At 36.9% G+C, this 24,290-nt stretch overlaps 4 protein-coding genes across 13 annotated transcripts; all 4 read right to left on the bottom strand.

The window, feature by feature from the left end:
- Positions 1-2,440: 2,440 nt before the first annotated feature.
- Positions 2,441-4,646, bottom strand: LOC113695968 (protein SLOW GREEN 1, chloroplastic-like). 2 transcript variants are annotated; one of them, XR_011815653.1, is made up of 2 exons: positions 3,260-4,645; positions 2,441-3,160 (listed from the first exon to the last, which is right to left on the bottom strand). XR_011815653.1 is itself a non-coding variant. In XM_072052040.1 (2 exons), the coding sequence occupies exon 1, from the start codon at positions 4,460-4,462 to the stop codon at positions 3,323-3,325; it is 1,140 nt and encodes a 379-aa protein (XP_071908141.1). In that variant the 5' UTR covers positions 4,463-4,646; the 3' UTR covers positions 2,441-3,160; positions 3,283-3,322. The 2 variants fall into 2 exon arrangements, 1 of the variants encoding a protein (XP_071908141.1); XM_072052040.1 differs by having other exon boundaries at positions 3,283-4,646.
- Positions 4,647-6,543: 1,897 nt separating this feature from the next.
- LOC113696142 (uncharacterized) lies at positions 6,544-8,476 on the bottom strand. Its single transcript, XM_027215509.2, has 3 exons — positions 8,191-8,476; positions 7,954-8,059; positions 6,544-7,175 (listed from the first exon to the last, which is right to left on the bottom strand). The coding sequence occupies exons 1-3, from the start codon at positions 8,227-8,229 to the stop codon at positions 7,015-7,017; spliced, it is 306 nt and encodes a 101-aa protein (XP_027071310.1). The 5' UTR covers positions 8,230-8,476; the 3' UTR covers positions 6,544-7,014.
- A 4,955-nt stretch (positions 8,477-13,431) lies between these two features.
- Positions 13,432-19,263, bottom strand: LOC113696140 (serine/threonine-protein kinase AFC1). 9 transcript variants are annotated; one of them, XR_011815649.1, is made up of 13 exons: positions 18,761-19,261; positions 17,622-17,793; positions 17,418-17,444; positions 17,045-17,198; positions 16,899-16,947; positions 16,666-16,780; positions 16,315-16,406; positions 15,984-16,140; positions 15,849-15,913; positions 15,477-15,574; positions 15,282-15,387; positions 14,115-14,468; positions 13,432-13,907 (listed from the first exon to the last, which is right to left on the bottom strand). XR_011815649.1 is itself a non-coding variant. In XM_072052037.1 (12 exons), the coding sequence occupies exons 1-12, from the start codon at positions 18,878-18,880 to the stop codon at positions 14,310-14,312; spliced, it is 1,287 nt and encodes a 428-aa protein (XP_071908138.1). In that variant the 5' UTR covers positions 18,881-19,263; the 3' UTR covers positions 14,031-14,309. The 9 variants fall into 9 exon arrangements, 5 of the variants coding, with proteins under 5 accessions (XP_071908138.1, XP_071908139.1, XP_027071306.2 ...); XR_011815651.1 differs by having other exon boundaries at positions 13,432-13,869; XR_011815650.1 differs by having other exon boundaries at positions 14,145-14,468.
- A 957-nt stretch (positions 19,264-20,220) lies between these two features.
- On the bottom strand, positions 20,221-22,410 carry LOC113695415 (pentatricopeptide repeat-containing protein At5g42450, mitochondrial-like). Its single transcript, XM_027214510.2, has one exon. The coding sequence runs from the start codon at positions 22,201-22,203 to the stop codon at positions 20,605-20,607; it is 1,599 nt and encodes a 532-aa protein (XP_027070311.2). The 5' UTR covers positions 22,204-22,410; the 3' UTR covers positions 20,221-20,604.
- Positions 22,411-24,290: the final 1,880 nt, after the last annotated feature.

Here is a 24,290-nt window from a genome sequence, read left to right as displayed (position 1 = left end):
CTTTCAGTTTAGTGCTCGAGCTTTGAACATTTATCAAGATGTGAAACGGATTAATCTCAATCTATTGTGCTAATGATACATTGTAAGATTCGATCCTTTGCTCGTTTGTACACACTTTTTGTCTTGGTAATACAATTCTATTGTATCGTCAAATATATACATATATATGTGCGCGCGCGTGACATCTATCACCTGCTTTCACCGTGCCTCTATGGAAAGAAGGCAGATTAATTAATGTACAGTAGTTGTAGTATAGAAGAGCGAAGCAGATTAATTGGTATTCAAGGTGATGCGACAAGGGCCGGTTGCTTCAGGTCAGGACAAATGCATGGTGCTTTCTTTCTCGACATGGAAGACTTTCTTCTATGGTACTATCCAAAAAAAAAAATTTTTGCGTCATCTCTTTCGCTTTCAGCGGATCTATGGCAAAAATTTCATGCACCAAAACTCGACAAAAAACTTCCAGAACCAATAGAGTAGCAAGTCCAGAAACTATAAAGCCTATTCACCTACAATGTAGCCTCGTTTGTTATTGGTTTTTTGTCCATTAACGTACAGTCAAATTGAGCATGCCTCATCACTATTGATCTTCAAGAGGTAAGAACCCCAAAAAAAAAAGGGGGAAATTGTTTTCGCTGTTTAACCGCATAAATTAACAAAGTTAATGATAAAGCGATTCCCATAATTGAAGCGGTTTTGTAGGCCCCAACCGACAATCATTGCCTTTGGAAGGCCGTGAATGATTAGGTTAGGAGATAGAATAGGCTGTTAAAGTCAAGGCACACCATTTGGAGGGTTAAACACAATGCATAATTGCCGATTATAATAATTTGTTAAGTAAACAATAGGCATGCCAATGTAAAGAATTTCCGAGCTTTTCTATTTCTTAATGGGAAACAGGAAAGACTTTCTGCACTAATAATAATATTCCTACCAGAACGGACCAAGTCTTCATGGCATACAGAAAACAAAAGCAGCAAAAAAAAAAAAGGAAAAGAAATAGTTTGGTTATTTAGACATGCTGGTTTTGGAGCGAGAGTGGAGTCGTATTGCCAACAAATTTTTTTTAAAAAAATAAAAAGTAAAAAAACAAAACATTAATCAAAGTACATAACGTCTGTGAGTTTGTTTGGATTACACCTTATTTAGACACGCATTGACTTACTCGCATCATCAATACATTTTTCAATCATCTTTTTATTTTGCATACATCATATCATAAATTAGCCCAAATAATCTCCTATCCAAAGACACACATTATGTTAATACCGTATATTAATTAAAAAAAAAAAAAAAGCAGAGCGGGCTTAAAGTACATGGCCTCAAAATTTCTAGCACATTAAAGAGCTTGAACTTCAGCAATAGATCGACACCCTTGCTTGTGGGTCAAGATTTAAGGGGGACATATTAATTGCAACGCAAGATGGAAAGATTTAAGAAATGGCTAAAGTGAACGAAGGGTTGATTCGAGCTGGAGTTGTATGCTTTCGAGGGAGATTCCGTCGCTCCTCGTAAAATAGGTCCAAACGCGACGCAGCCCAAGTCTGGATGGGTCATAGGGCATTGAAGATGGAGCAGGCAGCAGCCCTTCGCATCGCACCACCAAATTCAGGCGAGGAATCAGCTTCATTGACGACTGCCCATGTTATTCATTCAATCATTCATTTGCCATAAAAGGAGGACCTCACAATTCCTACAAAAGTTGTTATTATTTCTATAACTCCCAACTCGACGTCCATTCAATACTACTAACCGTCGTGGCAATTCTTCAATCAATAGCAGTGTAACAATCTGTAATCAGCATTGCATAACCACAGCAAATAAGGCACTGTCACCATCTTGAAGGAGGGACAACCCAAGGAAGGAGGGACCCCAAACCATATGCGGCCGTTAGGCAGGAGGGGGCGCTGCGCCCGTTGTTTCTGGAACTGGAAATTTGGGTTAGATGCAATACAACAAACATATCCATCCCGACAAAATATTCCTAACTCAATCGGGTGGGTCTTGCAAAACTGAAGCCTAGAAAGTTGACAAAGCCTTGCGGAGTCATCAGATCACCATTGAAACCCATCCCCCCCCCCCCCAACTCTCTCTCTTCTAACAGGTTAGAGAGAACAGGTTGCACCCACACCCACATCATCCACATCATTTGTAGTTTACAGTTTGCACTTTGCAGCTGAAGTTGGATGCAGGATAAGATGTCGGGTAGCTGGTAGCCTGGCACCCCCAAAAAAAAAATGTATCTAATGTCCACATCAGGATCTCCATCAGAATACGTAATCCTTAGGATTACAAGCTTGAAGTACATTACATCCTAAAACAGGGCTGAGAAATCTTTGGTTGGTGCAGCAAGAAACAGCATATGTAGGGGTATTAGACCGATCATCAATACTTAAACCTCATTCGGCTTGATTGAATCAGTGAGAAAAGCAAGACAAAATTGAAAACTGGATTAAGTTGTCCAGTCAAAACTGCTTTTTACTTCTAAGTAAACATTAAAGCAAAGCAAAACCACTGATAGCCATCAGGTTCAAATAAATCTAAAGTACCAACAATTAGCTAATACTTCCCTTCTAGCCTACCAAAACAAAAAACCATAAGAATCCTAACACGAAATGTCATGACTTCACTCAGAAATCTGGCCCCAAAACTCCATAGGACGGCATGCATTTTGCCATGGTGCAAAGATCGTTGGCAGCAGAAGTGATACTATAACCGGCAGAGTTTCACAAAGCATACTTCATACTGCTAGGCCACTAACATTAAAGATAGGCTCGAAGTAAGTGACAGACAATAAACTTCAGGACTTGAAGAATTAAACATTTCAATCCTTTGACAGGAATGCTTGTCAAGACTACATTCCTACGTTGATTAGGATTTTGCTGAAGCATATTTCTAACCAACCACAGAGTTCAGGTTTACACAAGATGCAGACTTATGGGTATCTTATTGCATAAATACAGCACCATGAAGAGCGCTCCAAAAACATAAAACAGGATGCTTTCTGTATTCTTTCTTCATTGACTAAAGCAGTTGTAGAGAATACCATTCCAAATAATTAGAGAGCCCACGGCCACTACTTTCATTGCCACTACCACAAAATCTCCCCACCCTATGTCACCTCCATTTAACCACAGTAAGTACAACTCCACATAACAGCCTACAAAAGAAGAAATGGAAAAAGGGGGGGGAAAATAAAATGTACCACCTCAATGTCCAAAATACCATATTGTAGAAACATAGCAAAGCAAACAAAAACCTTAGTGTATCGCAACTCCCCACCAGAAAATCGAAAGCCGTTCTTGACACCTGACAAACATCCTCAACTCCTTGAGCGAACCCTGTCATTCTCCACCTTTTGCGCAAAAACCTTTGTTGCAATCATATTGTCCTCGAAATACCTCGCATAAGGATGCCCCTTTGGTACCAACCTACGATACTTCTCAAAACTCTTCTCGGCCTCATCCTTCTTCCTCAACAGAGTGTATATTATCCCTTGACATAAATACGGCCTAAAATCCCTTGGCTCCTCCCTAACCAAGTCCTGATAAAATTTCAGCGCATCGTCATACTTCCCTTCGATCACCCGAATTTGGGCCAGTAAAAGCTTAAAATCTCTCAAATCACTCTTCTTATTTTCTTTCTTACACAGCTTCATTGCATCCTCAATCTTCCTCTCAATATCCTTCAATTCCTCCGTCGAATCATCCTGGGATGCAGCCATTACAAGGCCGTGGTACGCCTCCACGCGAAAAGGGTCTTTTGATATGATCCCGCTGAACCCATTTTTCGCAAATTCAAGCTCACCACTGTAAACGTGCAAATGAGACTTCATCAACGGCCACTCCACTTCATTCGGCTCCAGTTCTATCAATTTCTCCACAATCATAATGGCCTCTAGCATTTTCCGGTTTTTAATTCGAATTTCCATTAAATTTCGGAGGGCTTCGACGTCATTCGGGTGGGAAAGCAAGTGCTCTTCAATGGCTTTTTCCCTTTCTGCCTCATCAAGGGTGTCCTTTGAGGCAGCTTCAGCGGCAGCTGCCCCAGCAGAGGAGGCGAAGGCTGGTTTGACATTAAAGAAATGGAACCTCGAAAAGAAGATCGCAGCAGCCGCTGTGGCTGCAATGAGGGTGGTTTTGATGAAAGTGGACGGGAATGTGGCGAGGGTTTGGGAAAAATAAGGGTTAAGGTTCCGCAGGGGGTTTAGGGGTTTGTTAAAGAGACGGGGCTTAGGGTTTTCATTGTCAGAGGAGTTTGAAGAAGGGAATTCAGATGAGGACGAGGAGGAAGCTGTGATGGGGGTGAATTTGAAAGATGGGGTTTGAGATGGAGGTGGGGCTCTGAAGGAGAGAGAAGAGATGGGTCTTGAGAAGAGCGGACGGCGGTGAGGGACTGAGGGGATGAGGGCCTCGTGACCCAGGTTTAATTTAGCAGTAACTGATTCACCGGTGCAATACATGGCGGTGGTGGTGGCGGTGGTGGTGGTGGTGGTGGTGGTGAGGTTTTATTAACGTTTATAAGAGAGCAAAGAAACACGAGAGGAGGGAAGGCCTAAAACCCTGGTGAGGTGGTGGCTATTGGCTAACCAAGAAATTGAGGAGAAAGAGCAAGAAGGCTCTGAAAATGAAAAGATTCTGAAAGACCGCTCAACGCATAATGTGCTATTGGGCTTTCAATTTCTGTTTGAAGTAAAAGTTTGGGCTTGTTACACGTTGTTGTACTGCCACTTGTTTCGGGCTACTGATTGGGTTTCTCTCGTTGACCGCTTCGTTGATATCGCTTGTGGACTCATGGATAATTGTTCAGTGATGGGTTCGCGTAACAACAAAAAAATATTTCTTCCCCCATCAATTAGAAAATGAGCGCTGTGGACTTTTACCAGATTAAGATTTCGTCCTCCCGTCAAATTTTGAAATACTTATAGAATTAATTTTCAATACACTGACTGTCAATGTATACAATTTCATTCTTAGATGCATGATATATAATCTAAATTTGAATTTTACATATGTATCAATATATGTAATCATGATAATGTTTGCGAGCTTGTTGAAGCAGATGTGAAAAGTTTAAGAAAAGTTTTTAGAGCACTTCATTGTATATCTAATCTAAATAAAAGAAAGCGTGATTGGGAACACGTCAAAAATAAGGAAAAACCAAAAAAACAGCTGGGGTAGGGGGTCCCCTAGGCCTAGGGACACGTACAATTGAGAGAGACACGGCATAACACCCTTCCAAAACGGTCCCCCTTCTTTGCTTCGCTTAATTCATCATCAGACAGACAGCAGAGCTCATTGCTTACAAAAGAGCAAGAAAATATCTTTAGAATTACAACACAAGTTGTGCAGTAGTAGTAGCGAAGGATCGGGAAAGGCCACTTTTATTTTTGGCCAATGTAATACATGAACTTAATTTTCGGATCCAATTAAAACCTTCTACGGGAGGCGGCGGCGCCACCACCACCTAAAAATTTTGGATTATCCCTCTCTCCGCTACCAACCTCCATCACTAGTCACCCACCTCCTTCTCCTTCCCCCATCCTCTGAATTTATATTATAATTGAGAAAGTCGAAGAGGAAATCTAGAAATGCTTTCTGGCTCAAGTGAAAATAGCATAAATATGCAAATTTTATCAATTTTTGCTACCATTATGGCTGGTGGAGCATTTGTTAGCCACAATTGCTGCATTGTCATAATCATCACTCCGCCCTTTTGCTGATGTCCACCCTCTACTCTCATACTAAGGTCGTGTTTGAATTGTATTTTCCGTCATTTTTCATGGAAAAATTACTGTAGCGATTTGATATATGTGAGGGAAAAAGGTGATAGGGAAATGTGATCATGGAAAATGACAATATTTTTCGACGGAAACAAGCAATCCAAACAAGGCCAAAAGTTTCACAATTTCTAAAAATCGTCTTAGTTTTTCTAGAAATTTGCTAAAGATTTTTTTTTTTTTATTTTCAAACGCATATCAAAGCAAATTGCTTGTGTTGCTCTAAGATCCGGTGGATTTGGTAGCTAGTAGAGAGGGCCGGGCCATTTATCGGTTGTTGGAATGCATTTTGAATTTTGTTGCATGCCCTTTCAATTGTTGAAATGGATGACGTGAGGGGAGGGGGAGGGACTAGGGAGGGTTAAGAAGTTAATTAAAAATTTTGAAAACCTTAACAGAGTTTTAAATTTTTAAAAATACCTCAAATACTATTATTGATTTTTGTAATTTACTTAGTTTGATTACAATCTATACCTAAAGTTTCTGAAATACCATTATTTAACCGTTAAATTAGAAATCCGATTGCTTTTAAGCGATGGCACTGCTGCAAAGGAACTTAATTGAATTCAAAAAAAAAAAATAAGGCCTTGCTTGGATTGCAACTTTCCGTCAGAAAATTACGTTGTTTTCCGTGATCACATTTCCCTATCACCTTTTTCCCTCACATACATCAAATCGCTACAGTAATTTTTCCATGAAAAATGACGGAAAATGCAATCCAAACACAACCTAAATTTAAGGAGTAAATTAATCAGAAATAAAAATTAGGGACTAAGTCGGCTCTAATTAGCCATTTTTTCTTAAAATAATCAGTGTGGACCACTGTGGAGGTAGAAACCATTTCTGATTTCCCCCACGGACGGACGAGTGAAAAGGTGCGGGTGAAGCCACATGTCACCCACGTCTGAGCCCACATTCACCTCTTCTTTTTTGATTTTTCCACACCGAGGGCCGGCATCTTAAATTAAAAACGAAAAAGAAAAGGCGTGGGAGACAATATATATTTTTTTTTTTTTAAAATTTCCCTCCAATTTGAAAAAGAAAAACTAATCTACGACGAGAGGGCGGAGGTGTTTATGGCCCTTGACTAGGACGGACGCAGTCCAGTCCACAGAGTTCTACAAATATTTGATCAAATGCGAATTTGGAGAGAGGGAGACGATCCCAGTGTCGTAAACGGCTCCCAAGGCCTCCGACGTTTTGTCTGAATTCTGAGATAGAACAAAACAAACTAGTCATCCTCCCAGCTTGCTGGTATCTTTGGCAGTGGAAGAATGCGGCGACAGCATCCTCTTTTGGATCCTTTGTCGCGTCTCCGTTTCCGACGCTCTTTCCTCCCTATCCTTCGTGTACGCTTCGAAGAACTCCTTGTTCTCTTTCTCCAGCTCCTTCCACACTGGATCATCCATTACCACCGCCATTTAATTTAAGAAGCCTTTTTAATTCACTACGACAAATCATAACTAATTCACTCTACTGTAAGCCTTTTTAATTTGTTCACTATTTGTTTTTTCATCAAAACTGTTTAAAGTACTTACGTGGAGTTCTTTACGAGGTACGTACCACCACCGGTGCTTCCGGATGAATTATCATCGTTTAATCAATTGAATCTCAAAATTTGATACTACAGCAGTCGTATTTTCTTTCCCTAAAGACAAACGTGGGCAAAGGCCAATCTCACACGCAACATGTGTCTCACTGCACAAACATACATATACATACATATACATACATATATATATCCCGATCCGAGAACTCCAATATATATACTTTTCTTTTTGTAGAAAAGTTTTAAATTACTGAAAAAAAATTCTTCCAATGGATTCGTTATTCTAGTTTAGAGGATCGACTTTCATAGATTCTATGTTCTTCTAGAATTGAACTCTTATAACTAAAAACTTACACACACATACGTGTATATATATATATATATATATATATATATATATATATGTGTGTGTGTGTGAGTAAATTAAAGATTTATAAATCTGTTGGCGTGCATGTGCTTTCTAGCTGATCACCCGCCTAGTAGATCATCATCCACAGCTATAAATAAATAACTAAGCGCCGGTGGTTTGTGTTTCAACTTAAAACTTTTAGTCTGTCTCTAACAGTAACAGCATGGGGCCAGAAGAAGGGGAAATTCAGAGCTGTTTAAGTTGACGACTACTAACCGGTGGCAGTAATGACCGGTTTGATATTTGCATGCTTGAAGAGAGCTTCCATGCATTCCTCTTTGCTCATATGGAATAAGATACACTCTTCTATCAGATGCTGAATCTGCAAATCATGATCAAATATCCTATCATCATCTACGTACCATTTGAAAAAAAAAAAAAAAAGAGTAGCCGCAGTTCTACCTACCTCTATCAAGTACATATGTTAGGATACTGAACATTAATTGCGCTTACCAGATGGATGTACTCGTGAGGTGATGAAGAATCAGCCATGTCAAACGCCTCCTCAGGACTTGGGAGCTAAGTTCTCCTTAGGGCTTTTTCAGTGACTGCACCGGAGATCGATTTATGCCATACATATATATCCACGGGCAGGGTAGAGTTGAGTTGAAAATTAATAAAGCAAAAAATAAGAGCAACCGAGCTGAATAGTAGGAGAGGATGGCAGAGTTCAATGGAGAGCAAAGAAAAGCGCTGGAACGAAAGCAGAAGAAACTACTGGACCGATTTAAAAAAAAATATATATATATAGAAAAAGGCTCTCGAACCAACACAGCAGCGAAGTTAATAGTTGAGTTGGCGATGCAGATGGTGTGAAACAATTTCAACAAAAGAAGCGATACGGTGATGTCATTTGGTGGGGTCAGCAGTCCCACGTGGGAACACAAAGGCGATTGGTTACGAGGGGATTATGGAAGATTTTGCTAAGCTCCCGCTCTTTGTTCAACTTAATCCACTCTGGCATCTCCACGTGACGCACTGGACCCACCGGGGCCCTGAATCAAGGAGAATTCCTGCATGGCCCTCCCCGCCCCCCAATCCCCGCGGGGCGGTGAAAGTCAATTGGGCCTGCAAGAAAGCAAGCCCACAGTCAACAGTAAACAGCGGCACGTGCAACTGTCGTGGCGTCTTTGCCCACTCTTCCTCCGTCCCCGTGCCGACTGCCTTTCAAGCAACCAACGGTCGTGCTTCTTGGCTGCTCCGCGTATGTTTGATAATTCAGCTCAGCACTTAAATTTAATGGATTCAAATCTTAACATATTCAAATTGTTTGATAATAAAAAAAAATTGAACATTCGAAATAATCAAGTGACACTGAATTTTCTAAACAAAACTTACTCCCAAAATTAAGTGATAATCTATTCACTTATCACTGAATGCGATATACACTCAAATATATTACGTAACAATTTCATAATTTCATGAATTCAAATTTTAGATTTCAGACTTCAATTTTTAGATTTTAATTTTATCAAATACACCCTATCTGTTGTTGCAATGAGAGTGGAGTCCTCGCCCATTGAAAAAAAAAATAAGGATTCTTTTAGTACCATTTTGTACGCTAAGGGCCGGGAACAAGGGGTGGACCAAGAAGTAACGTGAGTTTATTCACAAGTCCATGTCAGGGGTTCAAAATTTTCACCTCCACACTTCTTAATGTCACCATTTAAAATAGAGGAAAATATAATGACTCAAAATTAAAATATTGGATAGACCAAAAGTGTAGAGTCTAAATTGTTGACTAATGAAAATTTGATATTGATCTTTAGTCATTCTTAAATTTTTATTAATCATTCTAAATATGCTTAAAATCAGAAACTTTAAAGATCAAATTTATTTTAGACGAAATATTAGGGACCAATTTAACGCACACGCCAAATATTGAAAACTAAACCGCAATTTTCCCATAAATTTAAGCTACCATAGAAAGTCAAAGTTGAATATAGGCAAATACTAGAGCCCTTGTTAATCTTGGACTAGAAATTAAAAGTTGAACATAAGCAAATACTAGAGCCCTTGTTAATCTTGGACTAGAAATTAAAAGTTGAACATAAGCAAATCCTAGAGCCCCTGTAAATAAGAAATTAACTTTGTCATAATATGGATAAGGTCGGCACCAAGACCCAACTTAACTTGGCGAGCATGAGTAGTGTGAATTGACTTTCAAGCCCCCCTCATATTTCTTTCCCCTAGTAGAACTTGCAATCTGCCCTGGACCGAAAACAGAAAAAAGAAAAATAACAGTTTATTTAGTTGTCAATAATTTTACCTAGACATTTCAATAGGCAAGATTTGGGTTGAAATATTTTGATTCAGATCTAGATCTAGGTTCATTAAATTTAGTTAGATTAATACTTAGACTCAAACCCTTATGGGCCTAAAAAAGTAAACCTAGACTTGAACTCTCATAAGTTTGGGAATCTAATGGGTATTTGTAGATATTTTTCTAGACATACAGTGAAGAAATAAACTAAATTATTTTAAAATCATATAGGGTTAAAAAATTAAATACTATCAAAATTTTGTTTTCAAACAATAAAATTAATATTCAAGAAATTGAATTCAATATTATAAACTTAAAGAAAGAACTATTATCAACTACTTCTATTTAGGTGGTGTTTTCTTATATTAATAGCATGTCCTTTAATTTAACAACTATGAAGTATTACTGCAATCGATCCAGTCTAATAGATAATATTAGATTAATTTATAAATTTATTGATTGATATATATATATATATATATATATATATATATATATATACACGCGCACACACACATGGATCTAGATTGGGTCTAATTTAGACATGATGTATTCAGAATGGATCATAGAAAATCGAACCTTAATCAGACTTATAACTCTCTCACAAGGTATCGGTTTGAGAAATTAAATACAAAACCTATCCAACCATATAGGATCTGAGTCGAATTTGGTTAAAATTCAACCTATTAACATGCCTAATTTTATCGAAACAGGTATTCTTCCAAATTTTATAAGCCAATTTAATTCATAAACTAATATGTTATTTTATAGCCAATTTATTCCTTTTATCTAAAACGATTTTTCTAATGAGGACTGGTTAACACAATTAAATTAAACTGAACATACTATGTCAATATTGACTATCTTAATTATTGCACCCTTACATATGGGTATTTTTCAAAGTTAACTACACTTCTCTAAAAAAATTTAATACTTGAGAGCCTCTTCTTAATAAGGGCATGTTAGACACCCGTCAGCCAAACTGTATCCAAAATACATACTAACAATGGAGCAATTTCAATAACCAGTCACGCCCCTCAGGATTTGTTTGAATAGAGTGAAAGTCATATAGGAAAGTGAAGTGAGAGAAGTGAGGTAAATGAAAAGAAAAACCTATTTCTTGAACATGTTTGGTTATTAAGAAAAAATTTTGAAAGAAAATGGGAGCTTGGTAATAATTAGCAACAATTATTAAAGTTTTTGTGTCAAAATTCTACAGATTTTATAGGACAAGAAATGCAAGACAGTGAAGGAAAGTACAGGAAAAAATTTTAATTTTCCTACTAAAGAAACATACAAAAAAAAAAAAAACTAACTTTCCTTCGCTTTTTCACATTTTTCCTTGCAAACAAACACTATCTTAACACAAGTTAATTATTCTTGCAATTTATTTGATCATAATTGGGTCGTTTCCAATAAAAATTAGTACTCCCTCCGTCCCATTTTGATAGTCCTATATTCCTTTTTCATCTGTCCCAAATTGTAGTCCACTTTCCAAATAAAAAATGTAATTGTATTTTAATTTTTTTAAAATATCCTTATTCAATGTAAGTAGTTGTTATTATAAACCTACCCCATTTAATGAGAATTGATTCTTTTTTTACCATCAATTCAAATTCCCATAAAGTTGTACCATATTTAATGTGAGGGTATTTTAAAAAAATAGCAATCTAAATTTACTTTTCCAACAAAGTTAACTACTTTTTCTTAAACTGTGCGAAAAAAAAAACAGGACTATTAAAGTGAGACGGAAGAAATATAAAAAAATTGACGGCTCTAGAAATTGACGGCTCTCATGAAGTCAGGCTTTGGGGTTTGGTTTGGTTTGGTTAGCTGTACTTGAATATGCTCGCATTGATCCACACAATAAATCGGCGCACTAAAAGAACCAAACAACCGGGTACATGACCTGGCCAGTTGGCACAGTTCCCCTTTTTAACCAAATTATTTGGCACTAAAACCAAACAACCGGGTACATGACTTGGCCAGTTGGTACACTTCGTCCTTTTTAACCAAAGGGTTAAAAACAAAACAACCCTTGCCGTATACCTAATATATAAAAAAATCCTCCATAAATTCAAAACATACAAAACAACACACCATACTTTGAACTAAATTATAAACTAACAAAATTAATTAAATTTAATAAAATCCAGTAAAATTAACAAAATTTGATAAACTTAACGAAATTTGATAAGTTTAATCGTTGAGACCGTCATTTTCGTCCAATTTAATAAATTCTATTAATTTACAATTTAGTTCAAAACATGAGGATCGTTTTGTATATTTTAAAATCATAGAAGGCTTTTTTGTGTATTAAATATACCACCGGAAACTTTTTTATTTTTAACTCTTAGCCAAATTATTTGCCACCAACCAATCACACATTGACTCAGAACTTCGTCCAACTCATCATCAATATGTTATTACACAAGAAAACTGGAAATAGGAACCAAACTAATGCTTTCAATTTGAAACATATTTAGGATCATCGAGTGATTTTTCCAATTCTCCCCGGAATGGAGTCATATGACCCTTGCTAAAAATTTTAGTCTAACATTTTCTTATAAAGGAGAAGGGAGAAAGAAACGCGACTGGCATCAAAATTAATTTTGAAATACCAAAATGTAAATCTTTGCGTTTTTGGTAATTTCTCTTTTTTCCCTTTTAGTTACACATGATTATTATTTTTTTTTTAGTTTTAAGCAAGGCTCAAATGACTACACTTTATTCCGCTCCAATAGGAATTTTAAAAAATATGTCAATTATCCTAAATGTGCTTCAAATTTGAAACACTAGGGACTAGATTTCCTTTGGTATGGAAACTGCATATTCTCCCTTCAAGCAAGTATTAGAAGTGAGGAGTACCACTACTCGCATAAAGCATGGCATTCCGGATTTACACAGAACCACAACAATGAGCTTAAGAGTTGTGACAGGATCACCGGCCAGAATCCCCTAGCTATCAGTAGCCGACCACGTAAACGTGCCATATAAAAAATTACTAGTTTCACTTCAAGGATACTTTTCAATGACAAAGCTTTTGGTGATTCATGCAGTTTTTGTTTCCTCTCTTTCCCGAAAATGTTTCACAAGATGAGACCCTTCAAGGAGCCTTTTCACTAGAAAGTCGTGAGGGCATCAGCGTTTTCACTCTAAGGATCTGCTGGACAAGGCAGTTCATGATCCGCGCTGTTTTTGTTTCCTCACTTTCTCTATCACACTCACACGATGAATAGTCCCAATCTAATGATAAAACAAATGTACATAAACTCATTCTAGCTTAACGAGTGCACTTAATGAACCAAAGGCATATGTACACTTTCTGAAGTATCCTAGCGACCCAACTCCAATTTTAACATGCACAACTCAAGCATGACAACAGAAACATTGGAAAGAACAAGAAAGTACCGGAAAAAGACAAACTTCAATACAATTAAAAAGGGAAGGGTGAGTTGATGGATCACATTTTCACTTTGAAATTATTCGATACAGATACACCCAAGGTCCGTTACAGTTAAGTATACCGTAACTGGTAAGGTTTAATGAAGAGCAGACCATTTACCTACAGCTGCACACTCTTACTATCATTTGATCAACCAGGTATATTTTTACGTGATTCATTCATCTATGTTTATTTGAATAGTTAATCACCCGATACAATAATCCTAAAGTAACTTGCGATTGACATATTTATGTTTATCTTAAATATTCATCACCCGATACGACAATTACAAAGAAACTTGTGAAATAAAGCGCATACCTTCATCTCTTATTCTTGTCAGTCCATCAATTTTGCCAAAAGATCAGTCCTCCGACTTGTACATGAATCTGGATTGATATGCAGAGAAGAATGGTCTGCACCGATTCTGCATAGTTACATATCCCGTTATTAATGTCCAGAGTTCTGCAGGTAGCCAGAAAATAGTAGCATATTGTGAAAACCTCCGCAAGCTAATTAGTACAATGAAAAAGGAGGATATTTCCAGCAAATAATCATTAATCACATCATAACCTCTTCACTCGAGAATAATAAGAAAGAAATATATTTCCTACAAGGGAGAACCAATGACACATCCAAGCCAAAAAAGCAGGGGTTCAGTATATGACGCACAGAAAGTGGCAATGTTGCTATACAGAATACCCGAGAAATGCGGCTTGAGTAGTAACAGCAAGGGCAAAACTAGCACACTTCCCCTGCTTTTCCTCCCTGCCTGACAATTCCACTACTTTCCTTCCAAATCTAGAACTCTAGATGGAGAGAGCTCAGTGTGCCTTCTATTGTCACACAAATTACCGAATAGATCATTTACAAAGAATATCCAACCCTTCCGAAATTTCTATTGAAAAAGGGGTGCCTCAAAGCCTCTCTTGCTTTAAGACGCTCTCCAGGTTCATAACGTAAAAGACCTTGCAAAAGATCTATCAAATCACCAGCAGAATGGTCTACGTGCTGCATGACCAGATTCTGTAAATAAACATGAGCAAATTAGAGTATCAACCGGGTGGAGAAAATGCATAAGCAGCATACTCAGATTCTATAAATAAACATGACAAAATTTGAGGTCTACAGGGTGTAAAAGAAGCATGAGAAAGAGACGACATCTAACCTCCTCCTCCCTAAAATAGCCATCACAAGCAGCTTCCTTACATATCCTTCTCTCCACACCCTCAACCAAAAAATTTATGAATAAACAAAACCTCTCAGTGTCCTCATCCCACAATATTTTCTGATGACAAGTTTTTCCTTTTACTTATTTCTTTCTCTTGTTGGGCAGAAAGGGTAGGACACTCTGTCTAATTTTTGCATCCCAGCTCAGGGAAAAAGAAAACAAAAACAGAACACAGAAAAAACACTACACAAATAAGGTCATCAAGTACAAAAGCCAAATTACCGTCAGGGTGTTGTGTCCCTTGGACAAACTAGAGGTGACAACAAAGTGCATATTTACTCGATCGATCTTTCTTATTGAACAAAACCTCAGTCTCAGAATCTCCAATCCAGAGAAACTTTGTAAGCACATTACTAGATTATAGGTGGCAATCAACAACCAAACCTCTCTTTGGCCAGTATTTTAAAACTTTAAGTTGTTTAAACAGATTATCATCTCAATTCTTTATGATCGATTAACACATAATATAGCAAAAAGAGTTTGCTTTCAGAACCCACCCATCAAAAGAGATGAGAACAGAATCCTGATAACAATAAATGCATCATCAACAGATACCATGTCCCATAATGGGTAAACACTGATAGAAATGACAAATGTAGTGTGCTTACCTGAAGACGGGGTAATTTCCAAACGGCCCTCATACTCTCTCTTGAAGTTGCACCCTCTGGCCAATCCAACCTTGCGCCCCTTTTAAAATATTTCACAGCATGATGGCTTCAGAAGATACCACCGTGTTTAGGATTGAGTTAGCAAGGTAAGGCACAACCCATAAGAAACATTAAGTAGCAGTCATTTAAGCTTACTCTGCTCTCATGATCATGTGTTGAGGCAAGGGACCAAGCACTCGTTCCATCATAGCAAGATGCTCGAGATTTTCATGTGTTTGGAAAAGAGCCTCCCCCTATTATGAACCAAACAAAGAAGAAAAAAATATCAAAGAGGCTAAATGTGTAATAATCAATGGTACCTAAAAAAAAAAATTAAACCACTTAAAGCTGTAATATGAAAAAAAAAAAAAAAAAAGATCCAGCCATAAAGGGATGCACAAAGTACTTCACTATAATCTTTTGGGAGAAGTAAAGGAGTTATACTGATGTATGTGTTTCTGAAATCAAAATTGAGAAATATATAGAAGGGAGGGGAGGAATAGAATTTAATATTCAGTTCTCACTTACAGAGCAAAGCTCAACTAGTATGCAACCTACGCTCCACATGTCACAGGGATAGTTCCAACCAAGACCTATGATTATGAACAGGATTAAGCCACAAAGCTCAACAAACATGCTCAAGGTTCAATAGGAGAATCATACCCAGAATAACTTCAGGAGCACGGTAATGACGTGTTGACACCACATAGCTGTGATCCTGATGCTCAAATGTTGTACTACCAAAGTCAATGAGCTTAATAGCACTTGACTTGGGTAGATTTTTGAAATAGGAACCATCTTTTATGGACCGTGATAAGAACTTCATTATGGGAAGGTGACAGATAAGACAGAAGGCCCATCAGAAAAGAGTTGAAACTTTCATATTTGAAAGTAAGCATTAGTGAAATTAGAAGTTTCAACCATTAACTGCCCAAATATGCTGATCATTCACACAAGAAGCAGAAATTTAAAAGAATTGTACACAAGGATTCACCTTATAATCAGGCACTTTGATATATTCTGAGGAGACAAGAAGAATATTTTCCGGCTTTAGATCAGTGTGAATCAGGCGAAGATCGTGCATGACTGTCATAAAAACATTCCAAGAATGAGACTGGACTGGTTCAAAGATGCTTCAGAACTTAAAAACACTTGCATAATAATCCAATTGTGCCAGTAAAAGAGTATTTCCAAACCCCAGTGTAATCTTAATATATCAACAATAGAAACGTGTAGCAGGAAAATTAAGCTTTAATGAGGCTTTCATTTATTTGGAAAAATAACTGAAATCAAGTTTAAAATAAATAAATAAATAAAGTAGTATCACAATGATTCGTCTACACACATGCTACAGACTCCAAAAGTTGTCTGCCAAACTCCCGAACAAGGTCAATGGGAAAAGAACGATAGCTGTTTTTGCGGAGGAAATCGTATAAGCTTGGACCAAGCTTCTCAAAAACCTGTTAAGACCATTTAAATCCATCCGCAAGCTTTCAACTTACACAATATTCAGGCATAAGTGGAGCACAACTTTTCGTTTAAATGTAATAAACTATATAAACACCAATCAATACTTACAATACAAATATGATTACGATAGTCAAACCAATTCCGTATTTGCACACAACTGCAAAGAATAAAATCACTTGTGCCAAAATCACTTCAATTTTAACACCCAAAAAGAAATATTTTTTTTTGGGGGGGGGGGGGGGGAATGCACTAACCGTGCACCGCCAACATCATGCCTTAAAAGTTTGTGTAGGACATCAATCTCAATCATAGCAGCTTCACGATACTTATGTACTGAACGAACAACTTTAATTGCAACAATTTCCTTCCTTTCATTGTCTAAGCATTCAAGAACTTGCCCAAAAGTACCTGCAATATTTTCCAGGAAATGGACAACCAAAATGTGACCCTCTAGATGTTGAAAATATAAGAGATAAGGTCCTCAACAGATGAATACTGCAATAAAGTAACTACAAGAAGTACAAATAAAAAGAATGAAAAGAGTACAAACAGGGGAAAAGACAAAAGAAAGGCTTTTAAGTCAATAAGCTGTGAAAACAATAAGTAATCTAAGACAATGCAACTAACCTTCACCCATTTTGCTCAGTATCCTGTCTGCATATTCAGGAAATAAAGAATTATACTTCCAAAAAATACAAAGGAATCATGTTTTACTAAGTTAACTGAAAGGAAAAAGGTAATAAAAGGACTTAAGCTCAGATAAAATAGAATCACAATTAAACCATCATATCATTCTAACCAATCACAAAATCATAATGGAAATATACTTACAACGAGGTGTTAAGTTCTCCCCAATCGCAAATACATAATGTCCATCTTTATCATCCGACCTCCAAGGTGGGGATCCATTGCGAGAAGCCCCTTTATAATATATTGAAGAGTATGCATAGTTTGGTAATAGCCCATTTGCAAACTGTTGCCCATAATATATTGTGGGAAGGACCTGAGATGATGATGAATTCATTTAATGTGTTCACGGAACCATCTTTTTATGTTTCTGGAAAAGATCTAGTCGGATTCATTAACACACCAATGGATAGACAATTGATTGTACAATACAAGCTACCAGCTCAAGAACATGAAGAGACAAATACAGTAGAGTCACACTAACTGATAAATTAGTCTGAAAAGACCATGAAGCTATGATTCAAAACAAAGAAGTAATTAGAGTTGAATAATAAGCTTCTCCTACAGAATAACACACTTCAATTGCAGTGTGTACAGACAAAATGATAATATCGCAGACAAAAATACTCCAATCCGTCCGCATTCATGTACTCATATACCTACGGCCTGCCTCAGTTGCTTATAATCAGCTGATTAAAGCATAGTTCAATGCTAAGAGGAGTTTTGAGGTGTTCTCCTTTGCATTTTAGTTCTGGTTTTAGCTTTATCTTAAGCTGGGAGATGAAAAAAGAAAAGCTGATTCTGACGGTCAACCTATGAACTGGCTATGACAACTGCTTTAGCATTGCAATACATTAAAAACAAAAACAAGCTTTCATCAGTAGGTGAACAGATTTTTCATTAATCACTGAGCCATGATAAGCTTAAACCACGCTGAAATCATTTTGAGCCATAATATGATACTGTATTGCATATAATTTGCAGTAAACGCGTTGAGCATACCAATAACAAGATCTAACCACAGAGCACAAGCGACGAGTGGTAAATACAAAAAGATAAAACAAGAAACGGCATACTCATTTCTGGAAATTTTCCCAACAAAAATAATTTTTACTAATTCAAAATTGATCAAGGTGCTACAAGACGGGCCATACATGTTCATATGTGCGCTTGTCTGTGACATTCAAACATTTCATCATCAATAAAAAAAATGCAAAATCCCAAAACATGAAAGCGAATTATCTCTAGCATATTACAAACAGTACATTGTACAAGATATCGACCTTGGCGGCAGCAGGAGGAGGAGGAAGAGGAGGAGGCATGTCCCAAGTCAAACGAGGTCGCTTCCGAGGTCGCTTATCCGTACTCCTGTAAGGAAAGTCTACGATCTTCTGCGTCTCCATTTCTTTAGCAGGAATACTAATGGAATCAGCTAACAACAATTTCCTCAAAAAGAATTCAAATTAAACAAAACTTTGTAAATATATGAATGTAATTGAGTTAAATGACGAGATCAATTTTTTAATGCCCAAGCAAATTGAACCGGATACGTTCGCAATTTTGAGCGGCGAACGCAAATAATCGGCAAAACGACACCCTAGATTTGAAATTGAATAGATCTAAGAGAGAGGATTGAGCTGGGGAAGGTGAGAGAGCTGAGTCAAACCATCAAGGGGATGAGGATAAAGTAACCCTAGTTAAGTCACTCCTGGGTCGAGTTCAAAACCATGGTTAAGAAGCAAACGTGGAGCTTAGGAGTTACAAGAATTATCAATTAAGCACGCCGATTTTGCGTGGGTGCCAACTGGTTATTAAGCGCCTTCAAAGTTTAACCTTCGTTAGCTATTTCAGCCTTGGGCCTGACTTACATGTTCTGGATCTGTTTGGGCATTTCTTGCTGGAATGACCCATATTTCTGGTTTAGCCATTGTTTGGACCGCGGTTTTCTACACAAAAATTTTAATATTTTCATAAACACATTTTGAGTCATCTTTTTATTTTACACATATTAAATCATTACAGTATATTTTTATGTAAATATTTTTAAAAAATAAAAATAATTTTCAATCATCTTTTTGCATTACATACATCAAATCGCTACAGTATTTTTTTTTTTTTTTTTTTTTTTACAAAAAACTCCTAAAAATAGCAATCCAAACAGGAAATCACTCAATTACGCTAACCAGTTCCATTTTCCTTCTTGGGGAACTTTTTCTTTTGGGGTTGTAATTGGGAGCATTGAATGAAGAAACACCGAATTTAGTCTTTTCTTCCCCCTTTTGTTTGAGGATGACTGACAAATGCATGCTAAATTTATCTACTACTTCATATTTTCCTTCATTGATGCAGTGTCATAGAGGTCAACAATCAAATTCATTTATCACCATTTCTAGATTTTAAAGTAGGGGAATAATATATTATGTTGTGAATGGAAAGGATGATAAGCATCTTTCATAACTCAGACTAACCTTTGCTGCCCATCACACTTACCAATTCTTAGAGCATTTGCAAATAGTTGAAGTGTCAAATTAGTACCTTGCATTTGTTAGAAAAATCTTTGTGTTTGGATAGAAAATTATTTGAAATAATTACTGTCGCACTTTTTGCGATATGACGTCTGTGAAATAAAAAAGTGATTGAAAAAATAAAAAAATATGTTGAAAAATATGTTGGCAATATAAGTTTATATATATATACACACACACATACACACAAATAGGAACCATCCAAACAAATAATATCCTGGCTAGAAGAAGCATTTTGTTATCTTAGCATAGCATTCACTTTATATTTTCAATCGAATTCCCAGTTTTACAAGTCTCATCGATTCGTGTTAACAAATCCAGAGATGGGAGTGACTAAACATGAGAATTGGAACTTGGGCATGACTTTCTCTGTCAAAATTATGTCCAAACTGAAATGGATGCCCGATTTTGTTATATTTAATACTCATGTTACCAAATGCTTCGTTCGGGACTAAGACCGTAAAGTCACTGCGCAGCTTCAACTCCATTTTCTCCCTGTAACTGCACATAAGGAATCTCATCTGTTTCTTTTGTTAATCCTCTGCTGTATTTGTTCTCATGCATTCTTCAAGTTTCTTAGAAACTTTTCACCGTGCTCGAAATTACATAACCAAATCGATATCTTGAATTTCCGTGATTGTTAACGTCAAGACGTCATGTATCTCATCTCCTTGGGCATGCCCCCAATATTCCCCAGTAACAAACACATGAACTTTGCTTTTTATTTCAATCCAACTGCAACCGGGAACCCTATTCAACCCTTTCTCATTCATCTCATGCCTTATTCTGGACACACACTGCCATCTTCCGGCAGCAGAATGTGCATTGGAAAGCATCAGGAAGGATGACACATCCCCAGGATCCAATGCCAGTATCTTACTTGCCGCAAATTCTCCTAGTTCCATATTTGAGTGAATCCGGCATCCTCCCAGTATAGCCTTCCAGAATCCAATGCCAGGGTCAAAAGGCAAATCAGCGATAAACTTAATTGCTTCCTGAAACCGCCCTGCACGTGACATTAGATCCACCACACAAGCATAGTGCTCTGCCTGTAGCATGCTAGGTTCTTGAAGTCTAGCCTGATTGAAATACGAGTAGCCTTCCTCAACTAGGCCAACGTGATTACACGCCAACAGCAAACCAAGGAGAGTAACGCTATTTGGCCGGACACCACTGGATTTCATTCTCTGGTAAACATCTATTGCCTCCTTCCCTTTTCCATTTTGTGCATAGCCACATATCACGGCGTTCCAAGAAACAACACTCTTTCTAGGAAGTTTATCGAAGGCCAAGCGACTTTCCCCCATGCTCCCACATTTGGCGTAAAAGCTAACCAGAGAATTGCCAACAAATACGCCAAGCTTGCTGCCTAAGAACTTTAAGGCACAAGCATGGAAGCTCCTTCCCATTCCAAGTGCAGCTATATTCGCAGCTGCCACAATAGCACAGGGAAAGCTAGACTCACTAGGCAAAAGCCCTTCTCTCAACATTCGCACGAAAAGATTCACAGCCTCTTCATTATTCCCTGTTTGGCTACACCCACTAATCATAGCATTCCAAGACACGACATTTTTCTCGGGAATTTTCTGGAAAAGCATCACGGCTTCATCAAACCTCTCTTCTTTAAGGTAGCCAGAAATCAATGTTGTGTACGAAACCACATTAGGCTTATCAGTTTCCTTAAAAGCCTTTTGGGCTTCCTCGATACGACTTAATTTTACGTAAAGATCAAGAATCGTGCTACTAACAAACACGTTCGAACTGAGACCTATTTTCGTCGCACATGCATGAAGCTGCTTGCCTAGAAGGAGGTCGTTCAGAACAATAGATGAGTGAATCACAGTGCCGAATGTGAACTCATTCGGCTTAATATCCAGTTCAAGCATTCTTGAGAAGTAACATACAGCTTCCTCATGGTGGTTCTGTTTGGCCAAACGACAAAGGCGGGAAGTCGCAGACACAACGTCGCAGTGGGACAATTCGTCAAACAGTTTAGGTGCGTCCAGCGATGCAATAGACTCACAACGAGAATGGGCGCGTGTGAGTTCAATAGCCGAGCCTCCTAGTTGTGAAGCATGTACATGAACCTTTTGGGTTTTAATCAGGGGAGCTTGAGTTGAAATTTGGGCGGCATTTCTGGTCTTGGAGAATTTGTACTTGGGCAAACAAATGAACCATCTATTACATGTTGCTGGTTTCATGGGTTGGCATTGGGAAAGTAATCGAATGCCTTGCAGAACTACAGTTTGTACTTACATTCCCCAGCTTTACAGGTCACGTATACCCAAGTGATCCACTTTGGAAAAGAAAACCTTCCCTCGCCATAATCTCCACCCAATGATTATGAGGTGCCTCAGATTCCCCATTTTATATTCACTAGTGGCTGTGGGATAGGCGCACCCCACGTGTATATTAATTTTGGGTTATATTAGGAGAGAAATGAACCAACCTATTTGATAATCGAATTGAATTGAATTTGATAAGAATTGTTCAAATTTGATTTACCGATCAGTCAAATCAAATTTGAATAGCATTTTATGTTTGATAGTATTGAAACTCAATTTGATAAATAAATAAATTAAATTTGAACAAAAATTTAAATTCGTTAAAATAATCAAATATATTTAAACACTATAGCGTTCGACTTAACTATAATCAATTTACATGCTTATGTTAGATTGAGAGATTTTATGAAAGATTTGAAATTTTTCAAGTTCTTCTAATTGTTTAGATTATTTAGAAGACATTTAAATTGTAAATTACTAATTATTCTAGTCTTTAAAATGTATTTAAATAATTAGCAAATTACAATTCAAATACTTTTTAAATAATCCAAAGAACTAAAATGATTTGGGTGAATTTCAAATATTTTATCAAATTATTCAATCTGAAAAAAAAAATTAGAGACTTGAATTGGAAAAGAAGGGAAAAATAGGAAGATAAAAGTAAGAGTAGTCGGATTCAGTTATTTAAAATTAGGAATATGGTGGTTTCTTTGATTAAGCTTTGGGCATGTAGTGGTGTTAGATTACTTCAGAAATTTTTGTGTGCGATTAGATGTATAGTTTTGAATGGAGCTGGGTCAAACTGTGGCATTGGGTAGAATATTAACTTTGAGGTAGAACAGAAACAAAAAGATTGGCAATGAGTACGTGAGAGTAGACGTGGCCATGGTTCCATTTTGAACCGGGAATCGGACTGGAATCGGACCAGAACCGAAACCAAAATCATGGAATCAGAACCGTGGTAGAACTTTAGATAAAGGTTTCGGTTCTGGTCTAAAAAATAGAATCAGAATCGCCGGTTCCATAACTGTTAAAAATAATTAATATAAGTAGTGGATAATTAAAAAAAATTAGTTGTGTTTAATAGATTTTAAAAAAGTTTAAATTTTATGGACTTTCTATTCATCTAATATCTATCATTATAATTTGTAAGTATTAAATTATTACTTACTTTTTTTTTTTTTTGCTTATTTGCTATCAAATGACAAGTTTTGACGGCAGTGGCTCATCTTCAAAATCAAGCAAGCAAAAAAAATATTTTTTGCAATATTTCTTCAAATGGAATCTTCAACATTGATGATTGTCCAACTCAAGAAAATCAACACATGACAATCATTTGATAGTGTAATGTATTTTTTAATTTGACAATGTAATGTACTTTTCATAAACTTTATATTATCTATTTATTACTTCTTACTTTGTATAATAGTAATAAAATTAAAATATGATCTCTATTTTGTATTTATTTTTTTACATTTTATTTGAAATTTTAAATATATTGTTATATTCGTATTAAAATTGGTAAGGATAAGGAATTAAATAAAATTGTATACAACCATACGGAACCGAAAACCAGAATCAGAACCATCTTATATGGTGCGGTTCTGATTCTACCTCTTTGAAGAACCAGAACCGATGGTTCTGAAACCGTGGTCATGCCTACATGGGAAAGTTAGTGATGAAACAAGTAAAACAAAAGATAATAAGAAACTGTTTTTTGTTTTTGGTAATAAAAAATTTGAGTGGATCCAATTTCGACCAGGACAAGAAAAATAATAACCCTACCAACCGTCGTCGCTTGAGGGCAATACAACCCAAGTTTGAACTTTGAAGGGGCATAGCATAATTTACTCTCAAAATTGTTGGTGACTGCATTTCCAATCGTTAACTAGCTACAAATGCGTACGGCGCCAGCGCTGCGTTCAATTATTTTGACACAAATGGACTCTCATCATTTATTTTTTTAATTATCAATGATAGTACTGTTAATCGTATTCGATTCT

The sequence above is a fragment of the Coffea arabica genome, chromosome 6c (genome assembly GCF_036785885.1).
Source record: "Coffea arabica cultivar ET-39 chromosome 6c, Coffea Arabica ET-39 HiFi, whole genome shotgun sequence".
Classification (NCBI taxonomy): Eukaryota; Viridiplantae; Streptophyta; class Magnoliopsida; order Gentianales; family Rubiaceae; genus Coffea; species Coffea arabica.
This window is presented reverse-complemented; position numbering and strand designations above follow the sequence as displayed.

What these genes read in the sequence shown, in the direction of transcription:
- LOC113695968 (XM_072052040.1), bottom strand. Translation starts at nt 4,462, where the DNA reads ATGTATTGCACCGGTGAATCAGTTACTGCTAAATTAAACCTGGGTCAC.
- LOC113696142 (XM_027215509.2), bottom strand. Translation starts at nt 8,229, where the DNA reads ATGGCTGATTCTTCATCACCTCACGAGTACATCCATCTG. An exon ending in CTCACGAGTACATCCATCTG is followed by an intron (nt 8,060 to 8,190) that starts GTAAGCGCAATT and finishes CATGATTTGCAG; the next exon opens with ATTCAGCATCTGATAGAAGA. An exon ending in ACCGGTCATTACTGCCACCG is followed by an intron (nt 7,176 to 7,953) that starts GTTAGTAGTCGT and finishes TGGATGATCCAG; the next exon opens with TGTGGAAGGAGCTGGAGAAA.
- LOC113696140 (XM_027215505.2), bottom strand. Translation starts at nt 18,880, where the DNA reads ATGGAGACGCAGAAGATCGTAGACTTTCCTTACAGGAGTACGGATAAG. An exon ending in CATGATGTTGGCGGTGCACG is followed by an intron (nt 16,948 to 17,044) that starts GTTAGTGCATTC and finishes TATTCTTTGCAG; the next exon opens with TTGTGTGCAAATACGGAATT. An exon ending in TCAAAGTGCCTGATTATAAG is followed by an intron (nt 16,141 to 16,314) that starts GTGAATCCTTGT and finishes CCCATAATGAAG; the next exon opens with TTCTTATCACGGTCCATAAA.
- LOC113695415 (XM_027214510.2), bottom strand. Translation starts at nt 22,203, where the DNA reads ATGAAACCAGCAACATGTAATAGATGGTTCATTTGTTTGCCCAAGTAC.